At 36.6% G+C, this 18,078-nt stretch overlaps 1 protein-coding gene across 2 annotated transcripts in view; it reads right to left on the minus strand.

Annotated features, from left to right (window-relative positions):
- Nucleotides 1-1,746: 1,746 nt before the first annotated feature.
- LOC149167282 (uncharacterized) overlaps nucleotides 1,747-18,078 on the minus strand; it is a 73,304-nt gene continuing 56,972 nt past the window's right edge. For both annotated transcript variants that reach the window (XM_089432923.1, XM_089432922.1), the window contains exon 3: nucleotides 1,747-2,176. In XM_089432923.1, the coding sequence (XP_089289049.1) occupies nucleotides 1,910-2,176 (267 nt within the window). In that variant the 3' untranslated portion in view covers nucleotides 1,747-1,909. The remainder of the gene's footprint in view (nucleotides 2,177-18,078) is intronic.

An 18,078-nucleotide genomic window follows, 5' to 3' on the forward strand; every position in this document is an offset into this window, starting at 1 on the left:
ATGAGCTCCTAGCAAGGGGAATTCTTGTTAGCATTAAGGGTTTTCACAATTTATTAAGCCTCACAATTTTTTACAACAATGCATAGGGACCATCGAGGTCTAGTCCTTTCTACATCAATTGCAAATGCCTTTTCTAAAAGAACATAAAACATGGGCATTACCACACAAGCTACATAACTCTAATCATTAACATGATTTATAACAAGCCAAAAAGTTCTTACTATCCCATGATGAGATTCATCATCCAAAAATACACATATTGTCACTAATTCACTCGTAGCTTACATGGTTTACCTCAATACCCAATACTTTGGTTGCATGCATAGGGTAGTACCTGTGGGGCCCACTCACACCCAAATCATCATATATAGTTTATCTATGGATATAGGCTTCTAATCACTTACTAAGTTTCAATTTTGTTTCAGATTTCATCATTCGTGTCAATTATGCTCTCGTCATCAAAGCTATGACCTCTACATAACATTTTCTGTGCAAGAGCAATTATCATCAAGAAGTAAATGGTTAACGATAATGCAAAGGTTAATCACGTAAGTCGTAAGGAATTAAAATGATGATATAATGATCCTTAAACCCAATTACACCTAAAGCATCATTGATGTGTTTATCAATCACTTTGGTTATTTGAAGTCAATTACCCTTGCTTTGAAAAGTTATGAGCCCTGAAATGGTTTACATGCAATAGCAATTTCCATCAAGAAGTTTAAGTGAACATTTAATGGTTTCCACACCAAACCCCCTTGCATCGTTCATGCAAAGGTCACTCACATAAGTCATGCGAAATCAAAACAATGATTTAATGATTCTTAAATTCAATTAAATCTAAATCATAATTGATATGATTATTAATCACTCGGTATTTATTTGAACCTATGTCCCCAGTCACTAAATCTATAATAATATTTAATTGATTTTTGAGGTCACGTTTCCACATATACCACTTCCCAGTTATATTTGCAATCTAAAAAAAATAATGCATAAAACCTTTATTTCTCATTATGAATAATTATAATGCATAAAACCTTTATTTCTCATTATGAATAATTATTAGTATTAGTTATAACTTCAGATCAGAAAACCCCATAAATCTCACTACAATTTCACTTGATTTGTATATTCTTATGTTCTATCGTATCACATATTTAAACACGATTTTTGTACCGCAAAACGGAATTGCAGCAGAAGCCAAAACCAAGTAGGGCATAATTAGCAAATCCGCGCGTGAAGCTGAAATAGTTTATTTCCTATGTAAACAATCAAAAGGATTCAGCGACCCTGCGAAATCAAAATCAGCTTTTCTAAGGGCAACATAAAAGAGCCGACGAAGCAAACTATAGACTTCTACACCATATCTAGAACCTTCGCTAGTCCCTCTTTCTTTAGGTAAACCATCCCTTATGAAGTCATGCCCTTCAAAGGATACTCATAATGAACGGATAATGCAAGTATGGCTTTCATACTCTCATCTGAAAAGAGAGGCGGAAAAACCAAAGGGACACTGTATGACCTACAGAACCAAGGCAACAATGGAATAAAATCATAAGATAGCAAGTCTTACGAGGAAAGATGCGTTGATATCGCAAAGGAAGAGCAGAATTAAAACTGGAAGAAAAGACAAGTATCAAATCCCCACATTTCTAGGAATGCCCATCCCTATAAGAGAATCTACCAGACACTCTAATAATCACAAATATGTAGGAGCTGATTCCATAAATGATCAAGTATAGATAAGCATTCAAAAATAATTTCAGATTTAATTAAAGAGATTCCACCAAAAGAAACCTAATGTCCATCGTCAAATAAAGATCGTTATATTAGTGTAAAAGAACTAAACATTATAGGAATCAACAGCGACAAAGCTGTATCATCTTCCATATTATGGCCGTTGGGCCTAAAAGTCAGCAGAATCACCAAATGATTTAGTGGCTGTGATACTTGATATTTCTGGTTCCCTCTTCGTGCTCTCTTCAGAGGCATCATTATTGTTTGAATTTGACGTTGTAGCTTCACAACCTGTCAGATATTCCTTAACATATTCCAAGTCCTGCTCTAGCTGAAAAACTTTTTTTGTCTTTTCTTGAAGTGCGTGCTCCATCTGTAGCAGTTGTGCCTTAAGCTCATTCCTTTCCTCTTCTGCACTCTTAGGTCGCAATATAGACTGCAAGACAAAGAAAATAAACTAGGGCATCGTTAGAAGGACAATGCATAGATTGATTTGCGCCAACACAAACATGACACCTAAAATAGAAGTCTATCCACCATTCTCTATCTTATAGTTTGGAAAGCTATATTCAGTTTCAATTGAACTCTCTGACATTATTTTCACAGAATTTCATCTATTTTCATTCATTCAGTTTAGTAGAATCACATTTGGAATATGTGGTCTTCTATGATTATCAAAAAATAAATGACACTCCCTTATTGTTTCAACCCAAAAGCAAGTAATTCAACTATACATAATTAAAGCAAGAGTCTGTATATTGAAGAATTTAACAAAATACAATCTAGAAACAAAACTATTTTTCTTATTTCACGTTTGATTCCTATTTCCCATTTCTGTTAATTGGTCTCCAACAATATTACTGCACTTAAAAGGTCAGCACTGTTATCTGGATTCTACGCATGGAGAGTAAATTTCAAGATGTCATAAGTGAATGAGATAGACTCCAGAAACAAAAGATGTTAATGCAATACATGCACAAACCTTGAAATTGCATTGTTATCCTTCCTGTGGTACTTTGGTGGACCTGATATCTTTAGTACACTTGGGTCACTCGTTCAACTGTTCCTTCTGCCTTAGCCTATCAGTTTAATCTATCAGTTCCTTCGACTGTGACGGTTATACAGCATACTAGGCACCCTAGAGTTTGTACCTTTAGGATGGATATTTCATTGGACCAGATATCCTACTAACAGCAGATTGGCAAAGATTACTTCAATTTCTTCCTCCAAAGTGATGCCTTGAGGAATATAATCACCAAAGTAATGCCTGGAGGAGTAATCATACTCGAAAAACAAACCCAAATAACCCAAGGATTTTGCTAGTCATACATCATATGAGAAAATCACATATCCAAACACAATTCCAAATCTACCAAAGGATTTCTTAAGAAAGGGAGGTGCTATTTTCTTCACCAATAACACTTCTACAATTTTCTACTTGCAACAATAGACCTAAGGGTTTCTATCAACATTCAGATATTCTCTCCGAATATTTTTACAACTGCCATGGCTTCAACTTCACCGAACCTTGCACCTCCTTAAATACTGATTATCGATACAGTAATATCACTAGCTCTAGAGAAGAAAGTAATATCATTGCACTTGAGCCAATACAAGTAATATCACTGCATTTGAGCCAATACAATTCTCTTTCTAGCTAAATCTTTTTTATTTATGTGTTCAGTTCCATCATTGTACTTTTAATTACCTCGTACTACTACGCTTATCTGATATTCTATATTATTACCTTGTAAAAAAAATTCTCTGATCATTCATTTATTGATTTACTCAATTCAGAGGTTTCCATTTTCCCTAGTCATCATATGCTAGTTAGAAACCGCCTGAACATTTCAATTTGAACACCATAATTTACCAAGAAACAGTGGGAATTTCATTTTCTCAGAACTGGAGATGCCCTTATATGGATCAGTAGCCCCAATAACCCAATTCTATTGCTGACATAACAAAGGTAAGTTGAACAATGTCAAGAAATTAGACAAAGTAGCAAAATTAAAATGAGAGTCAAATAGATGGGGGGAGAGTGAGGCAAAGATTAAGATGGAGCAGAATATCAGCAGCATACAGAAATGTATGCTGCACATAACAAGAAGCATAGTCAGCATACTTATGCGTATCATGCAAACACTTTTAAAGCCTCAAACCTGAAGAATACAAGTAACTAGGTGAATACTTATAGGCTGGTTGGACCTCCTTTTCAAGATAGTGTCTTGATATTTCTTCTGATCTGGCCCTCGTAACTGTTTCTCGAAGGTAAGGATGCATTAGGACTACAACATTAGAAAAAACAACTTGAGAACCATCAATAATGGCATAACCTAGAACTAGTAAGCTATCATTCCCCATCAATTCCTCCCATTTGCATCCTGGTCTTCAGTAGTGGGGGTAACATTAGTTTGATGAATTGGTGCTTCCAGCAGCAAAAATTGGAGAAGATATTTTTCTTCAAGATGTTTCCTCTCGATAAAATGAGAAGTATCAATTGAAAGGGCCATACTTGATGATTCTGTGGTTGATTTGTATAATATGGAATATTCTCTCATCTTAAATGTTAAAGATAGAAGCTAAAAACAAGACAGAGTGGTTGTTACTATCGATGGAGCTCCATGGAACCTGATAGCAAGTTCTGCAGTGGAAAATATAAGAATAAGGACTCAACCACATCTAAACCCCTACCATCATCCAAAAAAAGACTAATGAAAACAGAAAATAAGTTTCTTTCAGCGTAAGTTCAGTTTTCTATTATTTCTAAATACAACAACTTAGATGTAGACTCCATGGAGTGGCTTGGAACCTTCGACACTGTTCAAGCATTTTCTTTAGCAGATGCTTCAAATAAATGAAGCCTAAAATAACAGTTCCAAAGATAAGTTTTTTGAATATGGTGCTTCATACCTTCTATGGGCAGTACCACTATTCATGCATTATGTCCTTGTAAGAAATTCTCAGGCAAGGAAGCATGTCATGTTTCTCAAAAGAGATGCATTTGATTATGATTAACTGTAAGAGACCAAACCACTGGTTTGGGCTAGTACATCAGCCATAAAGTAACCAGAACAAGAGGAAGACTTGAGCATTGGCTGAATTACTAGAGCCTAGAGGTATTTGAGGCTGAGGTGCCCTAGAGACTACCTCAAAACAAGCTTGCAATGATTTATGGTGTTGTACTGTATGCCTGTCTTGTAGCATGCAGAAATACAAAGACAATCAGAAGAGTTGTTCGGAGATGGCTACATCCATCCCTCTTCATCTCCCTGTGGCTCTCCAGTGATTTTGCAACCTTGAAAGGATCGTTCATGGTGCCTGTATTGAGGATTAAGTCATCAACAAAAATTGCAAGTCAATAGCATCTACCTTGGCTTAATGCTTTGTTGGATTCATTAACCTTTGTATTTCAGCAAACTAGGCTTGTCACCATAAAGTGTGCACAGTGGAGGAGGATACTTGAATGATTCATTAACCTTTGTATTTCAGCAAACTAGGCTTGTCACCATAAAGTGTGCACAGTGGAGGAGGATACTTGAATGAATGCTTTGAAAACAAAACAGGAATTCACAAGCTTGATGCCTTCTTTTCAACCAGCACTCCACCAATCTTTTCTTCCAAAATGCTTCTTACAGCTATTCTTCAGCTATGTAGCAGTGCTACGGGGGCGTTTCTATGCTATCAAAATCACCTAGTGATTGCACCTGGCCTCATTCACACCCATTTGAAGGATTTTGAACCCAGAAGTTAGCATTAATAACTCGTGATTGATGTTAGGCCCTTTCTTGATGATTCTGTCATGGTAGACTTGGACAAATATTCTCATCTTAAGTCGTACATGAGAAAAACATCATCATATTTGTCAAGACTTAGAAAGTTCAGTAAGGGAAGTGTCAGATAAACGTGAAATAAAGTTCATTTCAATTGTTTTTACTTGCTATTTGGGGTATATTGCAAGTTCATCCTGAAAAGGTTAAGGTTGTCATAAATTGGTCAGAATATGCATGAGCTTTGGTAGTTTCTAGGACTCGAAAACTAAAATTTAAAGTTTGTATGATGGTTTTCTGAAACAACATATCACTTTGCATAAGCTTGCTTAGGTGAAGAAACCTTTTTATAGATTTCAGAACAGCAAGCTGCTATGATTGCTGCATTAGATAACCTACTACCGTCTGCAACCAAGACAGATACATTGAAAACTTGCAATTAGAATTCTTACTCAACATAGTAGATTTACAGCCTTTGATTCAAAATCTTATAAGGATATTATATAGAATTATTGTAATCGTTACCATAGTAACAAGACATAGGCAAGAAAAACTTGGCAAGTCATCTCTGCTTGGCTAGATGACCCACCTAGGACAAGACCAATCCACTCCTCACTCAACCTACCTTCATGTTTGTTTCAATACAACTACAACACTTGCATCAACCAACAGAGTTTGATAAATATGTTTGCACAAACAAAGAAAAAGTGAAAATATGTATTCACACATTATCAATGTACGTTACAAAGCCATGAATCCCCTAACCAACACTAGTGCCTCTGAAAACAATCAGATTTAATCAGCCGGAATTTTGTTCCCACTTTCTATCTGGCATCTAAACCCTGTGTGCTCCTAACTATATCCACTACTGAATCAGAAGAACCTTGAGAACCTAAAGACCCAAAAGAACCAATAAACTATTTTTGGAGTTCAATAAACTATTGGAAAAAAAATGTTTGTCAATTACAACAGATACACGCATCCCAGAGCAAAGCAGTAAAGACTTCTCTGTAAGATTCCCGAGGCTGTTGCCACTGACAAGTTCTGGGAACAACTCGCAGTGTGTGGATTCATCATCTCAATGTTTTCTTGTAAGTCTTTCATTATCCAACATCGAGTTGTGGGATTTCTCCCTCTGCAAGGACGGGTTTAAACTTTTGCTGCTTCTGCAAGTTGGACTGTGGACCTATTATTTCTGCAGACTGGTTTGTAAGCCTTAAGATTCTCTTGTAGATCATCGGATTCCACAACCTCTCATTAAGTCACACTGTCCTTGCTCTCCTTGCACTGTATTAAGGTTGTGGATGCTTCCATTTCTACAAACTCCTGCAAATACACAACACAAACTCTTCCTTCTGTGTTCCATATATTGTGCACTAGGCTTTTGCATGCCATATATTGCACACTATGCACTACATAATGCTGTTGCTCAATGTGGCCTGGCCACTAATGAGGCCTCCCCTTTTTTAAAAGTGATGGTTCTCCATCATATTGCCGATTAAATAAGGATATTCTTCGAACATTAGATCTTCAGTCAGCTACCTCTTCGAGGTTGGTTTGTAGTTTTGCTGCTTCTGTGATGTTGGGTTATAAGTTCACTCCTGTAAAGTTGGATTGCAAGTCGATTGATTCAGAAAAGCTGGATTGCATACCTTCTACTTCAGTAGGTTGGGTTTCAAGTTTCAAGGATGTGTCACATATCTTCAAGTTCCACAACCACTCTTTGTATTCCACTAAACTTGCACTACTTGCATTATGGTAAGGTTATGGATCCTGCCATTTTCACAAAGTCTTGTAAATGCACACCACTAACTCTTCCTTTTGTGTTCCATATATTGTGCAATCAGTGTTGCTTGCTATTTATTACACACCATGCACAATGCAACCTGTCAAGCCTACCCTTTTTGAAAATGATGGGCATCCATCATCTATTAGGAAGGTGAGGAAAGACAGAAAGAAAAGGGGACCACAAAAGGTAAGGACGAGAGATCTTCTTCAAATCATGTTATCAAGGACCAAAGTCATGTAACATATTACAAATTTCACAAGTAAACACTTCGCTAATCAACGTCCAAATAAGAAAAAAAACAAAAAGGCAAGCAGCAACAAAAGCAATTGGCAAGGAGTGTCAATACTTCACCCGAAGTGGATGAGTTGGCATTCAAGCTTGAAACTCCCTCCTCTATGGTTTCATGCCTTCCTATTAATATCCCTTCGGTGTCGCTTCGTATGTGGACAACAGAGCATCAAGGCATATGACGTTCCACAAGAAAATTTTCAACAAGTCTCAAGAACAAGATGTTAATTGTTAACATACAAGTGGAGTGTTATAAAATCGGAAAGGCAGAAATATTTCCTTATATTGATAATTACTTGTGATATTCTTATGTTCTTATTAAATTCTTTATGTTCTTCTTTTATCTTCTTCTCATCAAGCAATCATCAAAGTAAAAACATGAAGATCAAGGACACTAGATGTAGGCACTCAGCCAGGGCTAAAACCCCTTTATAGGGGAAAACCCAGTCAAAACTCTTCCTTCAGTAGATTCAAATTGAGATAAACCAAGACCCTAGACCAAAAGACCTTCCTCCTCCACCAAGTCAACTCTCCCTTCTGATAAATATTCTCTTCCAAAGTTACCAAGTGCCAGCATCTCAAATGCCGCTTCAACCCAGAATTTCGACCCCTAGCTTTAGAACTTTGACCCAGCTTTAGGACTGCAGTTTCTATCTAGCAACTTCAGTAGCTTTAGCCTAGTAGCTTCACGGCTTCGACCTTCATGCAGCGTCACAGCTTCGACCTTGATGCAGATTCAGAGCTTCGATGCAACGTCAGAGCTTCGATGCAACTTCACAGCTTCGACCTTGATGCAGCTTCACAGGTTCGACCTTAATGCAGCTTCATAAGTTCGATGCAACTTCACAGCTTCGATGCAATTTCACAGCTTTGATGCAACTTCAAAATTTCGTTGCACATGAGAGAGAGAGAGAGAGAGACCCAAAAACTTCGATTCCAACTTCCTTCTTGAACTTCGCACTTTTTCTGCTTCCAACTATTGCAATTCAAACTTGTGAGAGATGTGCTTCCAAATGAGTCGAGTTGCTCCAATATATAGTGAGTTTGTGAGGTCGAATTCCCTTGTTGAGGCCGACTTGTCCTTTCTTGAGGTCAACTTGGTGGAGGAGGCCTAATTGACCTATTTTACAATAAAATAAATTTCTTTCTTGACAAATAAAGCCCAAGAAGGGTCTTTTACATTATGACATGGACAAGGACACTTGACATAAACCCTAGAAGTCTTCAATGTAGACTTTGACCTAAAAATAATTGACCCAAGCATAAAACCCATGCTTTAATAATTCAACTTCTTTAATAATAAATATTTTCTTTCTTTCTTTTGACAAATACATTACATCATGACTCAAATACAATTATGAAGACCGACACTAGTTACATTCTTCAACACTCCCTCTTAACTAGTTATTTATTCATAATTACATATATATAGAGGTACATGGAAGTTCTCAAAAATGAATTACAAAGAGTTCTAGCACACTCAGTGTTGCAGACTAGATACCTAACCATGGTAATCTATCCGAGTGGGACTAAGATGGACTCAAGCTTTCAGCCAAACTAGGTACCATCAGGGTTACTTGATAACCATCAACCTAGGGGTCTAGGTGCGTATCCAAGGTCGAAGCTCCATGACCAACGCCACCCTCCCTCTTCGGGATCTAGACATCAACACACAGGTTGGCCAGAAGCATCTTTCCATTAGATGCTTCAACTCTCCTTGTAAATTAAATGAGATATATCCATTTGTCCAAGCATGCTTCCAAAGTGTTCATTCTACTTATGGATAGATCTATTTATACAAACACAAACCCTAATAAGTAATAAACTTTCAAATATATTTACAAGTAAACACAAACCTTCGAGGTCCTCAATCATTCAAATGTTGCTAATATCATCATTAAGTTATCCAAATACATCTTGTCAGAAGCTTTCTTCAGCAACACCAAATACAGCCTCAGTACTTCTCAAGTCTTCATGAATCACGAACCTTTATCTGTAATACTTTCATTCATTTGGTTCCATTCTTACTTTACAGTACTCATTGTCATAATATGCCCTCCCTCTCAACTGGGGAGATATACCCTTTCTTCTATCTAGACTCCCTCTTAATTTAGGGAAATCAACAGTTTCATGATATCGGAGAAACTTCATCCTTTCAAGGCTTTATTTCTTTCTTATGGCATCAAGGTCATCTTGATCATCATCATTCTTATAGCTTCCTTTATCATGCTTATACGAACATCTTCATTATCTTGAAGATTATGTACCTACAAAAACTTTAATAGCAAGTACAACCAAAATACATATACAGAAGCATGAAGTTAACTATATCAAAATTATGTCAATATAATGGAGCTTCCTTTATCATGCTTATATGAACATTTTCATTATCTTGAAGATTATGTACCTGCAAAAACTTTAATAGCAAGTACAACCAAAATACATATACAGAAGCATGAAGTTAACTATATCAAAATTATGTCAATATAATGGAGGCATCAAAACAATCAAATATTAAATACCTAAACCTAGTTAGGTTCATAATCAACAAGAGACATACTAGACTTCAACCTCTTGCTAGGTTTTTGTCACAAAGCCTTAGATATCAACAATTCAATCAAATAACAATCCTACTATACATCTAAGGTTTCAACAATTTTAGACTCTACTAGGGTTTGTTGCAAACCCTAGATTTTATCATCAAAACTAAATCATATTGGAAAACAATATCATTATATCCTAGAATATCAATCTCTACTAGGGCTTTACAAACCCTAGAATTCATAAAATATCAACAATTAGGTTAGCATACTAGCATATACATATCTAGGATTTTATGTACCAGCATCCCATGTCAACATTCATACCTACTAGGTAAACCTAGGACACAAACACCAATACATCAAAGTCAAACAAACAATAATTTTTCTCCAGGCTAGGGTTTCGATCAGACTAATATACACCTAGGGTTTCATTCCTAGGATCTTACTATAGATACTGCAAGGGTTTTGCTCATACACCCTAATTCATCAAACCCTAAAGATCTAGGGATTCAATACATAATTTAGACATTAACAGTAAACCCTAAAGAACTAGGGTTTCTATAATACCAAAACCTAAACATCAAAAGAATAACAACCCTAAGTAGACTAGGGTTTCATAATCAATATTGACATACCCTTAGCAACAAGAGGCTAGGGTTTTATAGTGAACCCTAAAGGTTAGGGTTACACAAGAATGATCAAATAATATCATGAGGGTAGATTCAATCTAATGATTAATCACCCTAACAAGAATCTTTGTGATTCAAAACCCTAGACATAACGGTGTCAGTAATGTAAAGCAAATTTCAAAAGAAGAATGATCGTACCTTTTACATGAAGAGAACTTTATAACAAAGCTTATATTCTAAGACATACCTTTGAGTTATTCCTTAACAAACCTTGTAGGACATCAATTCTTGAAGGGCTTCCTTTGCAATAGAACTTCTACCATGCTTCAAGTCTATCCTTTGAAGTCTCCTCCATAACCCTTGAGCATTCAGCAAGCTTTCCTAACCAAGGAAAATATACAGAGAAAGGTTATTAGTATACAATATAAACAAGTCTTGATGTGAGGAGGAAACCAAACATGAAAAGATGATACAAAGAACAAAATACTTATCTTTTGTAAAATGGTGAAGGCTCCCTCTTAACCCAATCCTTTTGAGGGATACCTACAACTTATCAAAATAATTCAAAAATGTTCTAACGAGACATGTTAGACCTACAAACTCTAGAAATCAAAATATAAAGGAAAATAATACAAGACTAAGAAGGATATGTAGGAGAGGACTTAGTAGTATAAGTCCTTGACTTTCGATTCCTTAGTTTTGTTCTTCTTCGGTGGAGCTTCATCGGCAATATTTGCTTGATCTCTTTCTCTCTTCCTATTCCTTGGATTCTCAGGACATTGACTTTTATAATGACCCATCTTATGACAATTGTAACATTCAATTTTGGATAGGTCAACTTTCTTCTTTGGTCCTTTGAAATTCTTGAAGATTCTCTTCTTCTTGTGATGAGCAGAATAGGCATTAGAGGTATTTTCTTCTTCATCATCCTTCTTGTTAATTACTAATGATATTCGAGCTTCTTCTTGACTGCATGCATTCCACATTTGTTCAAATATTGGAGTATCTTTCCAACTGTTGAGTCCTAATGTAAAGGCACTCCAAGATTTTGGTAGTCCTAGAAGAGCAGTAATGACGAACTCTTTTCTGGGGACAACTTCATCTATTGCTTGGAGTTCATCTATGATTCTAGATATTCTTATAACGTAGGATGATACAGTATCATCTTTCGTCATCTTAATAGTTCTTAATTCATTCTTGAGGCTTGCTATTTGACCAATGTTCTTGATGGTAAATAATTTGGAGAGAGCCTCATACATTTCTTGAGCGGAATTTATGTTGGATATGTATGGAATTAGGTTGTCCTTAACTCCATCCACTATTAGGTTCATAGCCAAGATTTTGGTTTCTCTGAACTTTGCTTTCTCTGTTTCATTTGTTTCATCTGTAGGCTTCTTGATTTTTCCTTGAACAAGATCTAAAACTTTGTTCTTTTCGAGGATGAGATCTATCATCTTTTTCCAAGCCCTGTAGTTGGAGGCACCTTCTAGTTTGTTTTCTCCCTTCATTTAGTTTGACATAGTTCCTGATGATAGTAGGCTTGTCTCTTTATATGATCATTTTTCCTTAATGACCTTCCTTTGATCTCCTTTTCCTCAACAGATCTTCAACCTACCTTTTTCCTTCTTCTTCACCTTAGCTTTGATGCCATGTTAGAAAATCAAAAAGACAAATATATTTTCTTATATTGATAATTACTTGTGATATTCTTATGTTCTTATTAACTTCTTTATGCTCTTATTTTATCTTCTTCTCATCAAGCAATCATGAAAGTAAAAACATGAAGATCAAGGACACCAGATGTAGGGACTCAGCGAAGGCTAAAACCCCTTTATAAGGGAAAACCCAGTCAGAACTCTTCCTTCAATAGATTCAAATTGAGATAAACCAAGACCCTAGACCAAAAGACCTTCCTCCTCCACCAAGTCAGCTCTTCCTTCTGATAGATGATCTCTTCCAAAGTTACCAAGTACCAGCTTCTCAAATGCAGCTTCAACCCAAAATTTTGACCCCCAACTTTAGAACATTGACCCAGTGTTAGGACTGCAATTTCTATCTAACAACTTCAGTAGCTTTAGCCTAACAGCTTCGACCTTGATGCAGCGTCGACCTTGATGTAGCTTCGCAGCTTTGATGAAGCTTCACGACTTCAATGCAACGTCACAGCTTCGACCTTGATGCAGTGTCATAAACTTCGATGCAACTTCACAGCTTTGATGCAATTTCAAAGCTTTGATGCAGCTTCAGAATTTCATTGCACACGAGAGAGAGAGAGACCCAAAAACTTCAATTCCAACTTCCTTCTTGAACTTCGCACTTTTTTTGCTTCTAGCTATTGTAATTCGAACTTGTGAGAGATGTGCTTCCAAATGAGCCGAGTTGCTCCAATATATAGAGTTTGTGAAGTCGAATTCCCTTGTTGAGGCCGACTTGTCCTTTCTTGTGGCCGACTTGGTGGAGGAGCCCTAATTGACCTATTTTACAATAAAATAAATTTCTTTCTTGACAAATAAAACCCAAGAAGGGTCTTTTACATTATGACATGGACAAGGACACTTGACATAAACCCTAGAAGTATTCAACGGAGATTTTGACCTGAAAACAATTGACCCAAGCATAAAACCCATGCTTTAATAATAAAATTTCTTTTTCTTTCTTTTGACAAATACATTACATCATGACTCAAATACAATTATGAAAACCGACACTAGTTACATTCTTCAACATGGAGTTCAATGATGATGCTACATATCTGGCGATTTGAAATTTGAATCCCACCATCTCCTTCAAATGCCTCTAGGTGATGTCCTTAATTTGCATGATGTTCCTTTTGTGCTATGAATATCAAATAATTTCCCATTTCTTGGGCTATTACCAATATGAAGCGTATCACTAGGTTTAATGATCAACAATGCATCATAAAAGATTGCAGTATAGAACTTCCTTAGTAGTTCTTAGCCAAAAGAGTGCGTGAAGGAGGTCTTTATAGGATCCTTACTTGTACTACAAATCACGACGCCTTTGTGCATGAAGCTCTAGCATAATCATATTGGTCAATTGTACTAGGGAATAGTTTCTTTCTTAAAAGGCATGATGCAAGGATTGCCAATTTCAAGATATTGCAAATTGGTGTGTGCAGAGGATGTGCAAGTCTTAAGTATTCTAAGACTATTTTTCGATCCAATGAGCAAAGATTGAGAAAGATTCTAGAGTTGAAACACTCTAATGTATAGGGACATGTCTTCCTCTTCATTGATAGGTAATCTATATTATGTTTCTCCCATTGATGATTTGCTCAAAAACCTTGGATTTATTTTATGGAAAGTAATGATGAAGCATTCAGTAAATTTAATGAATGCAAAGCCTTGATATAGAGTTAGATAGGAAAGAGATTCAAAACACTAACCTCCATAGATCAAAACAATAACCTCCAAAGTGATTGAGGCCTAGGATTAAATATTAGCTTTCTTTGATCAACATTGGAGATTAGATCTAAGTCACTTATTAATCACTTATCCATAGAAAAACATTAGCCCAAAGTCTACATTAATCAAATAATTAATCAATGTACTTTTCTTAAGATAAAACCATATTAGTTGCTCCTTGTTGAAAAGTAACTAGGTTCGGTCTTCATAATGACATGTGTAATTGTGATTTTATGTAATTGATGAAAAGAAGAAAAATAAAATTATTATTATGCTTGTCTCATGGGTTTCATGAGCAAGGAATTTTATTTTAGTATGACTCCCATTGTGAGTCCTTAGGATTGGTCATAAAATCAATTTGAGTCTATGTCATGTATGAAGGACCCTTCTTGGGCATATTACACTTATGTATGAGTCAATAGTATTGTCAAGTAGCCCTCCAAGACAAGCATAAGTCATCCCTCTTCAAGTCGGCTTCCATAAGTGAACTCATGTCGACATATATGGAGACACAACCTTTCAGCAAAGTCATGTCAGCTTATTTATTGTGGGAAACAACTATATATACCAGTCTAAGGTCTTCGCATTACTACACCACAGCAGCTCGGATTGGTCTCTGAAACAGATGCGGATTGGTCTCTGAGATAAGGTGTAGATATCACAGTAAAACAGTTCGATGATCTCTGAGATATAGCTCGCAGAATTTCATAATATAAGTTCAGTATACAATGACAAAAGTTCGGATAAATCACAGAAAAGATCGCAGTGAAGAAGATTTCGGATAATCTCAGAGGGAAGGTCTCAGTGATATCTCAGTATCACTATCTCATAGTCTCGGTGTTATCTCACAATCAAGGTCTCAGTGCAATCTCTGTTTCGGTGTCACCACAGTAAGAAGAATTTGGTGCCACCTCAGTAAGAAGGTTCTGGTGTCATCACAGTAGGAGGATCTCACTACTACCACAGAAAGATCTCAAAAAGAAGGTCTCGGTGTTGTAACATCTCAGTGATGATACAGTAAGGAGATCTCGGTGTTATGACAATGATTAGATCTCGGTGGTGATAATGTCTCGGTGCTAAGAAGGTAGAAGTGGAAGAGGAGTCGAGAAGAGGAAAGGAGCAAAAGGTTGACTGTCAAGAGAACTTGTGTCTTGGTCTTGGAGTGGCAAATAGGTCAAGGGTCGTGGTCTTGGTATTCGTCAATTGGAATCTCTATAAGAAGAATTTGTTCGAGTTTTCCTCTCAAAGAGTGAGAGGTTTTGGCCCTAGCTGATAGCCTATATTCTGTGTCTCTTGTCTCTTTATGGTTTATGCATTGGTAGTTGTTTGATGAAGAAGAACACTAATAACCTAAGTAAAAGAAGATCCTAATCTAAAGAAGTAAAAAGCACTCACAAGCAGTTACTAATAGAAGAGAAATCACTTAATCTCTATGCCCTAGATTTCTCAACATGGTATCAAAGCTAAGGTAACTAAGTCAAGGAAGGGCATCTTATCAAGAGACACAAAAGGATCAAATTTCAAGGAAGGCATCAAAGCGAAGATCATCTTGAAGTCAAAGGAAGCATCATAACCCTTAGATCAAAGAAGTCTACAAAGAAGTATTGGGATCATCATCAAGACAAGAAGGCCAAAATCCTACATCTACTCAAATTGAAGAGATCTACAAATCAAGTTAAAGTGTTTTGAAGACTATTCATCCAAAGGAAGCTAGATCAAAAGGCAGTGTCATCTCACTCTCTATGGGATCAAGGATCATTCTTGAAGAAAACTAACTTCATCAAGGAGAAGTTTTCTATCCTCTATATTATCATCAACATCAAGGAAGCAACAAAGAGAAAGGAGCATTCTATCAAATAGGTATATGACCTTCTCTGAATCTGTCCAAATGTCTTTTTGTAAGGAAAGCAACAAATCGGTTGGGGCTTCAAACTATCTTACATGGAAGAAAAGGACAAATCTAAATCTCATTGAAAATGAGGTCATGGATCATGTCAAATGATCTATCACCAAACCAGGAGAAGAAGATGCTCAAGCACTTGCCAAGTATATGAAAGGGGAAGTTAGGGTTCAAAGGATTCTCATAGAATCCATCTAAGGATCCCCTCATCCCATATGTATCTAAACTTGCAACTTCAAAAGAAATCTATGACAAACTAGTAGAGTTATATTTCGTAAGCACTGCTGGAGAAGTCATATCATTAAAACAAGAACTCTACAAGATGAAGATGTCTAAAGAAGATGGAATAGCCTCATACTTTATGAGGATATCTGAGATCAACTACAAAAACTGCGAGAAGTCATGTTTGATAATGAAATGACTACAATAGTATTAAATGCACTACCAGAGGAGTGGGGTAACTTTACTTCAAGTATTTACAGGAAGAAAGAAGCTACTCCATTCCAGGATCTATGGTCGCTATGAAAGATTGAAGAATCTAGACTAAAGGCCAAATCTGATGTGGGAGAAGGTGAGAAAAATCAAGCTTATGCTGCAATAACAAGAAGAAAGGAAAATTTTGGAAAGTCTGGTTCTTGGAAAAAGAAAAGGGGCATATCTAAAATCCAATGCTATGGATGTCAAGAATATGGACACTACAAAAGAGATTGTCCTAAGATCATGAAGGACAATAACAAAAGAAGAAGAGAAGAAGTGGAGGAAACTGAAAAGAAGAAGTCCAAGAAGGAGGATGAATTAGATCTCCACTATTGAGATAGTCTTCCTCACCTACGGTCTTTTCAAGTTCCTAAGTCATCTATTGTAAGATATGGCTATCATGATTCACTAAATGGGATGCATCAAGGCATCATAGAAGCATTGGGAACAAGAGCTTGGGACATCATCATAGAGAAGCATTAAAGACGATTAGTATCTTTGGAAGTCAAGGATATAGCTCTTGGGAATCTCATTGGGAACACAAGTGGCAAGGTCATCTAATACAAGGTTCATCATACATTTGTCAAAAGGAAACATCCGCTGATGGGGATACTTTAGATTCTCAAGATTCTCTGATGGAATTTTCATTGAAAAGTTCACCTATCATGAGGGAAAGGAAGTGTTTTCATGGGATGGTGGTATGATGACATAAAAGTGAAGCAGATCAAGGGATTGAAGCTCTTTCAATCAAGGAAACTGTTGCAAGAAGCCTAGATGACCCAAAGGAAAAATGAGGTATGTATGCTTACATTTGATATTGTGGAAGTCATGTCATATGGTTACAGATATCATGAACCAATGCTCTATCTTAAGAGCATGATCAAAAGAAAGGATCTCCTCCCTCAAAGGAATGCAGGAATGCATGGGTCACACATTCACTAGATGAAATCAACATGATATGTTCTCATATAAAGTATGAGGTGGTTGACAACAATTGAGGAACTCTGAATGGAAGCTCCTGGGAATGAGATATGTGACAAAAGGAAGGAAGAGATCATGGAATATGCAACCATGGTAAAGACAATCAACATCCGAAAGACCAAGAAGATTTGACTAGATATCTCCATGAAAGATATGAAGACTCTGATGGAGTCTGAAAAAGAAAGAGACCCTTGACAATATATATCTTTGGGAGATGTGTCGATATGTATGCAGGATGTTGATGCAAACTGGAAGATGTCATGATGAAAGACCATCACAAAGGTAATGTTGATTTTAAATGTTCATTCTTTATTTGGATGGGTTTATGCAAGGTTTCCAAGGGAAGATCTATGGATGTCTTCCACCGTCGATACACATGTAGTAGGATGAAATATCCTTAAGTAAACATGGCATGAAGAAGGCAGCATGGCATGAAGGAAGGCCAGATATGGACTAATGGATCACTATTCTGATGATGGCATGGCTAACTCGTGGATGAAAGTGATGGATGGTCGGTGCCCTATGTAGAAGTCCCA

The sequence above is a fragment of the Pinus tabuliformis genome, chromosome 5_1 (assembly GCF_031772625.1).
Source record: "Pinus tabuliformis cultivar Carrire ecotype Pingquan chromosome 5_1, CPIR1, whole genome shotgun sequence".
Lineage (NCBI taxonomy): Eukaryota > Viridiplantae > Streptophyta > Pinopsida > Pinales > Pinaceae > Pinus > Pinus tabuliformis.